Genomic DNA, 13,037 nt, shown 5'->3' with positions numbered 1-13,037 from the left:
AAATAGTCAACTTCCTTAAAAAAGATGCAATACTTTTCTTGTTTATAATATTATAAGCAGAAGTGTTTTTTTTCCTGAATATTCACTTGTTTGCAAATGTGATTCTATCTTAAGGTTCAATAAACAAAGGGTGATAGCTAAATGACATTTTAGACATGACAATATTGAAATTTCTGCAAAATTTGGAAAATAATTCTAAACGAAGCCGAACTGCTGTGCTTTACACAGCAACACATGAAGATGTTTTTTTTTCTGAATGAATAAATCTGTGATTTTGAGAGTCATGAACTTACTACGTTAAAGAATCTAAAGAATGCACTTAGAAATCCCTTTTCATTTAGGAATATTATCCCTAATTATATTTTCTCTAAAGTTGGTGGCCTGAATTTTCTCCTGTTTTGTAATTATAATGCCTTAAAGGTCTCTAGCAAGCTGTCTGATTTCCATAAGCAGATACCTAGTATGAAATGTGTTGTTCACACTTTTTAGTGTTTATTTAGTGTTTATTTCATTTTTCTGACATTTCATATTTCTATAGTTATGTAATTACAACATTAATTTCATAGACATAACTTTATTCACGGAGCATAAATATATAGTTCAATCATGAAAAAATATAAATATATAGTTCAATCACGGGTTGATATATTCACCTGTTTGCAAAAAAGGCTGCTGACTTTAAAATGTAGATGACACTTCTTGTATGGAAAAACGCTACTCAAAACAACTGAAACAATTTGTTTCAAACAATAGGGTTGCTCTACAAATAACCCTGACTCATCGGTTTGACTGAATGAGCTGTATTTTCCATCAATGCTTTATTTTGACACAGAATATCTCTTTTTATTCATGGTCTCTTAACATAAATATGTAATTTGTTATACTTATTGCATTTATAGAGCAACCTTTAAACAAGCTGGCAATACAACAGAAGAAAATCCCTTAATGCAATATATAAACGTATATATTGTGTGTGTGTTAGATATAAATAGTGTTCACTATACTTACAGTAATCTGATGAATCATGTGTAACAAATCTTAAACACTCACATCCACATTTCAAATAAAAGCTGATGGGTGTGTTCATAAGGTTCATGACATCGATAATTACGTGTTATAATACTCTGCCCATGAAAGTAATGCACGTTATATATAAAAATAAAACGGCAAGATTACTTTAAACATTAAATCTTAACTTACATTTTAGCATTTTTACATATCAAATGTAATAATATATGATCTGACAATGTAACCCACTTTATTTCTGTTAAAATACGTCCCTTGTCTGTTTACACAAAAGAACATAGTAGAATCAAACTTGTCTAGCAGGTGATATACACAGACAATCAGTGACCTGCTTACAGGCACATTAATTCCGGTAGAGGTGGATCATCTGAGAAAGAAAGTCATCTCAGAACCTAACTCTCAGGCTCTCTAAATGGTCGTTTCCACAGGCAGAGTAAGAGTGTTTATTCTTTTAAATGTGTAACTACTGTAAACGGCCTTTTTGAAGTAGATTCATAGAAAGGCATTCTTACTTTGATATATATGTGTGTGTGTGTGTGTGTGTGTAATTTTGTATTTTTATGCATGTATAAATTTAATCACATCATTGTTCTGTGATTCTATTTGGATTTGCTATCTTACAGATATAAGCTGTCTGGATGAGTCATATAATTGCCATTTGTTGAAGAAATAGATTGAAACGATTTTGACTGACAGACATCAGTGAGAAACATGGGAGGGCAAGGTAATTACAAATAAACATATTTTTGGTTTACTGTATCTTCTATCTGTCTTTCTTTACACATGTTAACATACCGTAAGAAAAAAAAATCATAATTTATTCACTGTTCCGTTTTTTTTGTTTGTTTTGTTTTTAGGGTGAACTATCCCTTTAAATACTGTGTAAAGATGTTATAAAAGTGATGATAAAGTACAAATATAAGAGCTCCTAAAACTACTGATTAGTGAACCGTGTTTACTCTCCAGGATTAAGCAATAAAGAAGGTTAGTGTAGTTAGTGTACAGATTAAAAAAAAAAAAAAACGCTTTACATAATGCTAATTATAAATTGAAATATTCACCTTTTTCTTCTGTGGAACAGAAAGGAACATAAACAAACTCTGTTATCACTGACTTTGCATGGACCAAAAATAAATAAATAAATAAATAAATAAACCATTTGCCTAAATATGTCTTAATGTCCAGAGAAAGTCATACAGGTTTGGAATGACATGGGCATGTCAATGATGGATTTTTTTTGGTAAACTATCCCTTTAAATCCTGAAGTCCACAAAAAATGAAAATATAGATGACACTTCTGGTATAGAGAAGTGATACTCAAAATATTTTTTACACAATAGGGTTGCTCTACAAATATGACCTGTCAGTTTGAGCTCTACATTTTACATCCATGCTTTATTTTACCGTCAAACTGTGCAAACATGTAAAGTAAAATCTCCCCTAAGCAAAAAATGGCAAAAGGGGTGTAAATAAGAATATCAGTATCACTAAAGAAGTCACAGGGGTTAGAACGTGTTGATGATTTTAAAAGAATATTATGTAAACATACTACTTTTATATCATTTCTAAATACTGTGGCAGTGGATTAGATACACAGGTATTAATTAGGGTCATTTTAATGTTAATTACAGTTTTTACCTAAAGTAGCCTGCCAGTAACACACAAAAGTGGAGATGTTTTCCTGCTACTACTTGTTTAATTTTTCAATTTCTAAAACGCAGGACGAATATCGAAGTACTTCATAGGAATCATCGTGGCTGTCTTGCTGACCCGTGAATGTGAAATGCAGAACGCATATGAAAACACGTATTCTGATTTCCCAGAAACAAGTATTGGGTTACAGGTAGAGGAACTATGACACGATATAAAAACAACAACAGATTTTTATAATTTCACAACTGTCAATAAGATATTCGGTTACATGAATGAATTAAATTTTTGGTTTTAAAATATTTAACATTACGATTATAGTAATAAAACATCAATTTAGTATGAAGCCGTTGTTGTATAGTTAACTAGTGCTATAAAAATTCTATGCAAAATAAATTTGTATTTGTGTTATTTTATTCAAGTTTAGCTACACAGATGGGCCACAGCATCATAGAAGACAGAGAAGCTCAGGTACTGTACTGTCACACTTTGTCTTTTCATTAAATTTTTTTTTACTTAATATATTTTATTTTTGGGGAGGAATTTTGTCTTATTCTTTCTGTCTTCTTAATTAAAGACACGTTTATTTTCCTGCATGTGTAGATCAATTGGAATATTTTGCAGTTGTGGAAATGAATGTATCCCAAGCTGTGGTGATTGAACAGATCAAAAAATCATTGGCCTATGCCATGTTTCCTTTTCAAATGGACAACAATACTGAAATTATTTTTGCCAACATTACAACGGGTGAGCCTGTTAAACTGGTATTTAAAAGCCATTCTTTCTGATTGGTTCTTTATCTTTATTGTTGTGTAAACATTCTGTTGTTAACCAGTTGCGTTATATTTTTGGCAGTGTGCCAATCAAATGTGTCTGAATACCAGTGCATATGTGAAGATGGTTATGCGTGGTCGTACAACAACTGCCAGACATATGAGGCCTGTGGCGACATCGGTTTTGGCTCATGTGGATGTATCAGTCGTGTTCCCAGTGATGGAGAGATGTGTGTGCTGGAGAGCGGTAAGAATGATGACCAAACAAGCCAACAGCAAATACACTAAAAACATGTCAAATGTTTGTTTAGTGTCAAAAGAAAAATAATGTTAAAATACAACATTGATAAAACTGTTAGTTACCATAATGTATACAGTAAAAAATCTACAGTGCAAATCTATGTTACATTTTACAGCCTTATGCTTACTTAGACATTTTTTATAAAAATTCGGAATCATCATTTAAACATTAACCATTTTTGTTTTGACCCCCATAGAAACTGCAATATATAGTGAACAATGTAGACTGACATTTCTTGAAATGTTCAGTCATTGCTGTTGTTAATATAATATTTACTGTGATAGAAATACATGTGTGCAACCAGCAAACATCTAACTTCAATGGATGGTTTTCTCAATTAAACAGGTTTTTAATGACTTAAGAAAATAATCACTATGTCTTCCGTGGAACATAAAGGAAAATATTTTGAAGAATGTTGCTCAAACAATCTTGGTTATCATCGACTTCCATTGCATGGACCAAAACATTTTTTCTAAAAAAGTCATACAGGTTGTGGCGGGAGAAGCTAACGACAGACACAATGGGTGTGGCGTCAGGCCTCGGAGAGGCTTTTTATGAACAAAAATACAAAGTAAGTGTCCCGAGAGAAAAAAAAAAAAAAAAAGAGAGTGTCCAAAATAAACGGGGCAACTGGTGTCCTCATCGTGCTGCAGGGGGAGTGCAGGTAGGGCAGTGTTCCAGGGGGAAGGGTCCAGGTAAGGGGCGGAGTCCGGCGGCGTCGTCTTCCGGTCTGCAGTTTTGAAGGGATAAACAGCCCGGCATCCTGGCCCGTCAGCGGTACAAGTGTGCAGGCTTCGCCAGGACTATGAAGTCCGACAGCTCGCTTCTCTGGCGGCGTGGCGAGTCCCTCACGCACCCTTCCTGGACCCACAAGGACACCAGCGTGCATACACGGGGGAAGAAACTGGTCTCTCGACTCGGCATTTAACGGCGGCAGTGACGAGGCTCGATCCACTTCAGGTGTGTCTTGTCACACGCCGCCAGACTTGTCCAATGCCACGCCCCTCCTCTCAGACACGCCCACTCCGGTCGGTAGCCTGGTGAAGGGCGCAGAATAAAGGACTGGGTGATGATGACAATCAAGGGAAGGGGTAGCCGACTTGTCACAAGGTTTGGAATGACATGAACATGTCTGATTAATTTTTTTTTGGTGAACTATGCCTTTAAATCCACACAACAACAGCAATTTCATAAATTAATTATCGTTTTATAAAAGTTATTTAACAAAAGAAAAATTTTGATAATTCTACCTGTTGCTTGGGTTTTATGTTGTTGTTTCACGGAAGACGAAGTGTGTTTGTTGGGTAGCAAACTTTGCTAATGTGATGGAAGAATGAGTTGATTTGATATGCATGAAGTGTTTTAATAGTGTCATAATAGTTACATATAGTAAAATTGTAAAGATTTTACAGGCACAGAAACCATGCTGCATTTCAAACTCGCTCATGTCAATTTTTCCAACAGTACCATCACCAAAAGCACCATTTACAGAATCCCCAACACCATCAGAACCAACAGAATCACTATCAACCCCAACACCATTAATATCAACAACATTATCAAGACAATCAATTACTCCACCACCAATAGAATCCCTATCAACAGCAACAATGTCTACACTATCAACAGAGTCACCATCATCAACAGAATCAACATCTACATCATCGATATCACTGCTAACACCATCAACAGAATTAACATCACCATCGACAACAACACCATCACCAACAACAGCGATGCCGTCACCAGAATCACCATCAGCAACAGCGACACAATCAACATCAATGCTAACACCATTCACAGAATCATCTTCAACAGCAACACCTTCACCATCAACGCCACCAACAGAGTCACAATCAACATCAGTGCTAACACCCTCAACAGAATCGCCATCATCAGTAGCAACACAATCAACATATATGACATCCAAGCCACCAACACCATCCAAATCAACACTATCGACACCTGCGCCATCAACACAACCAACAACAATGAAAACGATAGGTATGCCAAGTAAAAAAAATCTGAGGTGAATTATGGGATGATGGTGAAGTTTAGTATTAGTATAGAGAACTCTTACTCAAATCTTGTTTTTCGTGGTGGTGTTCACAGTGAGTGACAATCTGACGGTTAGCTTATTTAATTTTTTTGGCTTCTAAAAATAAGTAATAAGTGAATAAATGTATTGTTTTCCATGTACTGACAGCAACCACATAGTATTGTGAAACTACTATATTGTACAAAAAATTTTGCGCAAAGACGGGTATGCAAGGCACGAGGGTGGGCTCATGTCATAGGTAATATTAGTATTGAGGATTGTTGCTTGCATAAATGTATGCTTCTTTTACAGTTATTGGAATGTCAGTGAAAATATCTCAGACTTTTGACCCCAGCCTTTCTGACAATAATAGCGTGACCTACAAAGATTTATCTAGACGAATTGAGTCAGTGGTGAGTATCGCACATTTTGTTATTTTTATATAATTTGTTGATTTTTGATTATATTGTTTAAATTCTACAAATACAATCAAAAGCAAGCATACCTTTTGTTTTTTACAGATTGACACAATTTATTCTAATAAGCTAAATGGCTACAAGGTTGGTTCTACAAAAGTCACTGGCTTCAGGTATAATTTACTATTCTTTGCAAAACTTTGCAAACCATTTATTCGTAACTTTCAAAACAAATATAATGTTAATGCGGAGCCTTTACACTGACGGTTCGTGTTTCGCTCCATAGGCCTGGTAGTGTTATAGCAGACTACACAATAAATGCAACATCCAACAGCCTTGACTTTGGAGCAGCCAACGCAGAGGTTTCTGACTCTTTAAGTAAACAAGGATTAATATTAGCAGAAGATGCTTTTACTCTAAGTGGTAAGGCCAGTCTGCCTAATCTAAACTGTTCACATTTCTCAGTTTCATCAGATGTATTGTTTTTGTTCACTGATGAGCTGTCTGTTTTGTACAGATCAAATAGTTTTCACATCAGATCAGTTATATCCGCTGCAAAAGGTGGAGCTGAACTGTGCACAGCCGGGGTTTGCAATGGGCCAAATAAAATGGACGGTGGATAACAAAGATCCAGCACTAGACAACACAAGATACTTCATTTCAAACGACAACAGTACTCTCACTGTGAAAAATGCTACTGAAAGTGACAGTGGTGAGTGGCATGAGCTTTACGTTTGTATCGTCTATGAGATTTAAGCATTATTTATTTTATTTTATCTAATTAATTAACTAATGGAGGAACATAGGAAATTGACCAAATAAGAAAAAATCTGGAACGTGACGGTATAATAATATTTGGGTAGACAGAATAATTTTTCATCAACGTGAACGGGATGATGGAAACATACTGTAAGTTGCACTTTCTCTCTGCAGATGATGAAGTTGTGGAATAAGACAGCATTTAAAAACACAATTGAGCTTAGACTTACAGTGTGTCTCTTTTATTTATGTAAAAAAATGTTAATTCAGGTCAAAAATAGCTCAAATTTACAAGTGATGTGAATCATGGGATAGCTTTAATGTTTTTAATGGCTGTCTATGTTGTTTATGTATAACCCAAATAATAATCAGAACAATCTTTACTATATGGATAATAAATTCAATATATCTGTATATACCTAGTGGAGAAGACGAGAGAAGTGTCTTTAGCTGAACAGAGCTGGTCACATTTACATGTTCTGCAAAACAAATATATATAAAATAAATAAATAAACCATTTTCAGAAATGATTTACGTGATAAAAGTGAGCTGACAGTCTGTGTAGTTGGAAGATTAAACTCCAGAAAATCGATAGTAAGCTGGAAGAGAGTTGATGTTTTATGTTTTTTTTTATAATTTTCATATTATCCTAAATAGAACTGTTACTAGGCATAAAAAAATAACTTTCTTTTTTTAGTGTATACCATATATGGCAGAGATGATGAATCAACCAATGAAAATTAAACTACTGACAGTGTGTGTGATCGTCAAGATTTACAAAGTGTTATTTTGAGAGCACATAAATATATACTTAAATAGCAAGTATTAATATAAATATAAATGTTTCTTAAATTGAAAGTATTTTTTCAATACTCAGGTTTGTTTTGTAAAATGACAAAAAAGGTTTTTTCCTATGCAGGTCGATACTCATGCATTATACAAGGCAATATACCGTACGTTCAATGGCAAAACATTACTATTAAAAAAAGCCCCAGTATTAATGTGGGTGAAAAGGAACGCTATTTTTTCTGTGATGGCAGCCGTTTCCAACTGATATGTTCTGTTGATGTTGGCTACAATATTGAGTGGGTCCTGGGTGAAAACGTATTAACGTCAGGTAATAAAATACGTTGCTATATTGTTTTTTTTTTTGTTTGTTTGCTTTATGAAACAATAACTATTGTCATTTAACCTTAAATGATAACCACTATGTAACCCTTTTGTTTTACCCAATCAGGAAATGGCACCATCACATACAACTATACAATGCAAAATGTAAATTGTACAGAGAAAATCTTTACATGTCGTCTCAGGGATCTGCCACAGCTGAAGAACTATGGATATAGCCAGAGCAGTGTTAGAGTAAGAACAATCGCAGCAGGTGATGCTAATGTACTTGACGTTATCCACAAACTTACAAGTAAAGTTGAGGTAATCTATTGCTCACGTATATATTGAGCAATCACCTGAGCATTTTAAATGTTCCTAATGTCTTCTAACATTTTGGTACTTTGCAATTCAGTTCTTGACAGGGGAGGAGATTCCAGTGTTCATGGCTAATCTCAGTTCTTCCACAGAACAGTATGAAAATAATATATCCCATTCCTCTGCTACTGTTCAAGCAATTGTGGATATACTCTCTAAAATTGCTGATTTGTCAGAATCAGTTGTTATCAATGAACCAGTAATGAGGGTATGTATATTGATATTTTCAGGTGGTATCTTTGACACAAGTTGGAATTGGTGACTTGTAATTGAGAATTTAGCTGTACGCTGTGCTTTTACCAACAACAACCATTCTCTTTATTTTCAAAAATGACATCTGTTGATAGTAGAATAGAAAAGTATTGAATAGTACATTTCACATTTTATAGGAAAAAAATTCATCTTAAAATGTATATTCCATTTTCAGCATTTCCTAAAAACAGTGGATATTATTATATCAGATAACTTCATTGACACATGGAACAAACTGACAACAAATAACACCAGCATTAAACTTCTGAGTGCTATTGAGAATATAAGTGGCCATCTCACAGATGAGTTTGTGATTAATGAAAAATCCATTCAGCTGAATAGAACTAAAGTTCCAAACTCATTCATTTTAACATCAGCACTGCCAAACTCAACTACAGAGATTGTGATACCACAGGTTCCTCAAGCGACTATCATAACCATCATAATTTTCACAACTCTTGGCAATGTCCTACCTACTCGTGTTTCTAATGACAGCAAGAAATCAGATGTGCACATCAATGGAGATGTGGTTGTTGTTAAGGTTAACGAAACGCTTAACAACATTTCTTTTACATTTGACATTACTGATCAGTCTTTGGGAAAGCCTCAGTGTGTCTTTTGGAACTTTAGTCTCAACACATGGGATTCCACTGGATGTGAAGTAAAGCAGAACAGTACTGGAAACATTACATGTGAATGCAACCACACAACTTCATTTTCAATCTTAATGTCACCATTTTCTATTGATCCTGGTAATCAAATACCCTTAAGCTATATAACTCGCATTGGTCTAGCTATTTCGATGGCCAGTTTGATTATATGCCTGATTATTGAGGCTACCGTATGGAAGTCAGTAAGAAGAAATGACACATCCTACATGCGACATGTCTCCATAGTCAACATTGCTGTATCTCTGCTGATTGCAAACATCTGTTTTATCATTGGAGATGCATTTGCAGACGAAGAGCAGCCATTCAAAGAAGATCGATGCAATGCATTGAGTTTTTTCATGCACTACTTTTACCTGGCTCTTTTCTTCTGGATGTAACTGTCAGCACTGTTGCTCTTTTACCGTACAGTCATGGTCTTGTCTCAAATGTCAAGAGCTAAGATGATGGTCATTGCCTTCACAGTCGGTTATGGTGCACCTTTGCTCATAGCGGTCATTACTGTTGCATCAACAGCTGGACATCAAAAGTATATTACCAAAAATGATGTATGCTGGCTGAACTGGAACGAATCAAATGCTCTGCTGGCATTTGTGATTCCAGCTCTCACTATTGTAGCCATAAACCTTGTGGTTTTGGTTGTGGTTCTGTACAAGATGTTGAGAAGAGGAGTTGGTGCCACAACTCAACCAGATGAGAAGCATGCCCTGGTGGTTATTGCCAGATGTGTGGCCATTTTGACTCCTATCTTTGGTCTAACATGGGGATTTGGAATTGGAACCATGGTGTCACAGAAATTAGGCATTCATGTGGTGTTTGCACTCCTCAACTCACTGCAGGTACTACTTTATAGCGTCAAGTTTTTAGTATTTTTTTTTTTGTTGCAATTTCATATCTATACCATTAACACTTTAATGTTGTACATTTTAATGTCCATGGTCATTTAAATGCCATGTATTTCTATCACTTCCTTCTATTAGGGATTCTTTATTTTGGTGTTTGGAACGCTTTTAGACAGCAAGGTATGAGTTTACTTCAGATAACATTTAATATGTTTTATTAAACCTAAAGATCTGACATTATACTGTAGACATGCTGTATTAATGAATATTCCTTAAAAATACATTTTTACATTTCACATTTATTTCAACAGTTTTTGTTCTCCTTAAATAATGAATTAACTTTTAAATTAAAAAATTCTAACAATTTACTCACCACCATGTCATCCAAGATGTTTATGTATTTTTTTCTTCAGTCAAAAAGAAGTTAAAGGTTTTGTTAAAAACATTATAGAATATAAATCCATATAGTGCACTTTAGTGGACTCAAATGATTGAAGGTCAAAATTACAGTTTCCTGCCTGTCAGTCACTATGAGTTATGTCGTGACGACAGACTGGGCTCTTGTTAGGAGCCCTGATTAGCTCTGATTAAGAGAAAACGGCAAAGAAATTTGGAAAGTGGTTAACTAATCGTGAGCCCCTCCCCGTCACGATAGGTGTAACCACTCATTACATTTGACTTTGGAGCCAATAGTCTCATGACTACTAGCTCTGAAGTGCTACTAGGAAGAGAAGAAAACAGAAACTGTTCTGGGTGATATCGAGGACACAATTAGCGGTATTCCTGCATTCCACCAATTTATCTGTCCGCGAATGACATCCACGAGCGCTGGCTGCAGTGTCTGCCCTCTCACAGCGGGCCTCATGTTTCGTTTGGTGCACAGAGAGAGGACCAGATGTCAACCGCCGCATCGGGGGAAAGGGTTATCATTAGCTGAGGAGGAACTGCAGCCTTCAGGTGCTGCGGCTTCTGTAGAATCGGATCCGGAGCTGTTAACCATGTTTTCCCAGGCTGCTGTGAGTATCAGGCTAGAGGTGTCCACACTGCCCAGCACTGAGCCCTCACGGCTGGATGATTGGTTCCACTCCAGTGCCTTTCTTCCCAGATGTGCATGAGGAGTTGACAAAGTCTGGATATATGCCTAAGGTCCCAACCACACCTTTTCGTGATCAGGTGGTGAAGCTGCAAGCACTGCCCACGGAGGAGTCAGATCCAGCCTTGGCATTGCTCTATGCATATACGTCGACCGCACCTGGAGCTTCAGAAGCTCTAAACAGCTCGTCTGTCACAGAGGTCAGCTGAAAGGGAAGGCTGTCTCCAAGCAGAGGTTGACCCATTGAATAGTGGGTGCCATCACCTTGGCTTACCAGGCCCAATGTGAACCGTGCAGACATTGAAGTACCATGAATCCTCCAAAGTTTTCTTCAAAAACCTTAATTTCTTTTTGACTGCAGAAAGAAATACGTAAACATCTTAATAACATGTGGGGTGATTCAATTATCAGGAAATATGTCAGCGGCTATTTACACTGAAAGTGATGTTCATGTGTGTTCGAGTTGTAAATATGCATATCTGAGATGACTTGAACAGTAATTACTTAATATTTTCTTTGAATATTAAAAAAATATCTGACCTCTGGATAACATGACTGACAAATCAGAATCAAGTGTTCTGTATAACAGGCAGATATTTAAGAGGCTTTAAACAAATAGTAAAGTAGAAATTTTTGATTGCAGGTCCGTGAGTCATTATCAGGAACGCTGTTGCTACAGAAACTCACTTCTAGCCTCACCAATGTAAATAGCATTCTATAACATCACACACTTATATGAGATCTATTACTAACATTCAGCTTCTAATGAGTGCTTAAATGTTAATTTTTACTTTGATTTATTTTTATATATATATATATATATATATATATATATATATATATATATATATATATATATATATATAGAACACCAGTCCAGGAACATCATCCACATCTGGACTGCCTTTCTTGCGGCGAAGAAGTAAGTAAATAATATCAATAATCAGTGATAAAAAACATTCCTAATATGTATTATTGTTATTATTAATTAGATATAGCTTAAGGCAGCAGTACTGTCCATAACATATATTTAACTATTTGCAGATGTGTACAACGTGTCAGAAGCCAACACTTCTTCAGCATCTTCAGGCAGTTCCAGTGGCTCATTTGCTCTTATAAATGACTAAAAGACACTCATAAACCTCGTCCTCCAATGCAATTAGTTTTTCTGTCTTTTTTGAGGAAATGTTTCAGCTTAGACATTGAGGTACAAATCTAGCACTTGAGCAGTACCCTTTTAAAATGTACTAATATGTACCATGTGAGTAAACATCTCTCTTTGCTTTTGTACCTTAGGGTACCACTCCAGTTACATCTTTGTACATGTTATTTACTGATAGGATTAGTCTATATTAGTCTGTCTATATATAATGAATGCAGGGTGTGGATTTTTTGTAGACCTACTTAACAAATTGTGGTCATTTTCCAGTAATACAACTTTCAATTTCACATTTGTATTATATCAGATGTTGACATTAAAAAATTAAGTGCTATAAAGATTTATAATATTTATCAAATGGTCAACTGAGTAACTGGAGAAAAAGTATGAAATTACAGTTGTTGTGAATGAGTAGTTTGTGTCTGGTCTGGATCAGGATATCATATACGTTCACGGTTACATATAGTTCTGGCTGGACAGCAGGGGGCAGCCACATGCTCATGATATGTCAATTTAAAGCATTCATTTGTGCTTTAATGTGTTGTTATTAAGAAAAAAAGCTGTGGAAAATACAG

General features: G+C 35.5%; 1 protein-coding gene across 1 annotated transcript; it reads left to right on the top strand.

The window, feature by feature from the left end:
• The first annotated feature begins 116 nt into the window (after positions 1-116).
• Positions 117-12,006, top strand: LOC122324298 (adhesion G protein-coupled receptor F5-like). The gene is made up of 16 exons (XM_043218609.1): positions 117-1,750; positions 2,748-2,869; positions 3,099-3,147; positions 3,280-3,423; positions 3,532-3,696; positions 5,215-5,754; positions 6,101-6,201; positions 6,310-6,377; positions 6,491-6,627; positions 6,722-6,916; positions 7,883-8,080; positions 8,201-8,394; positions 8,486-8,656; positions 8,876-10,207; positions 10,349-10,390; positions 11,947-12,006. The coding sequence occupies exons 1-14, from the start codon at positions 1,738-1,740 to the stop codon at positions 9,746-9,748; spliced, it is 2,970 nt and encodes a 989-aa protein (XP_043074544.1). The 5' UTR covers positions 117-1,737; the 3' UTR covers positions 9,749-10,207; positions 10,349-10,390; positions 11,947-12,006.
• The last annotated feature ends 1,031 nt before the right edge of the window (positions 12,007-13,037 follow it).

The sequence above is a fragment of the Puntigrus tetrazona genome, chromosome 20 (assembly GCF_018831695.1).
Source record: "Puntigrus tetrazona isolate hp1 chromosome 20, ASM1883169v1, whole genome shotgun sequence".
NCBI classification, from domain to species: domain Eukaryota; kingdom Metazoa; phylum Chordata; class Actinopteri; order Cypriniformes; family Cyprinidae; genus Puntigrus; species Puntigrus tetrazona.
Note: the sequence above shows the minus strand (reverse complement) of the source record. Positions and strands in the feature narration are given on the sequence as shown.

Excerpts from the sequence above, each read along its gene's own strand:
- LOC122324298 (XM_043218609.1), top strand. Across the intron at positions 3,148-3,279 it reads TAGAAGACAGAGAAGCTCAG|ATCAATTGGAATATTTTGCA; the intron begins GTACTGTACTGT and ends CTGCATGTGTAG. Across the intron at positions 6,202-6,309 it reads CTAGACGAATTGAGTCAGTG|ATTGACACAATTTATTCTAA; the intron begins GTGAGTATCGCA and ends TGTTTTTTACAG.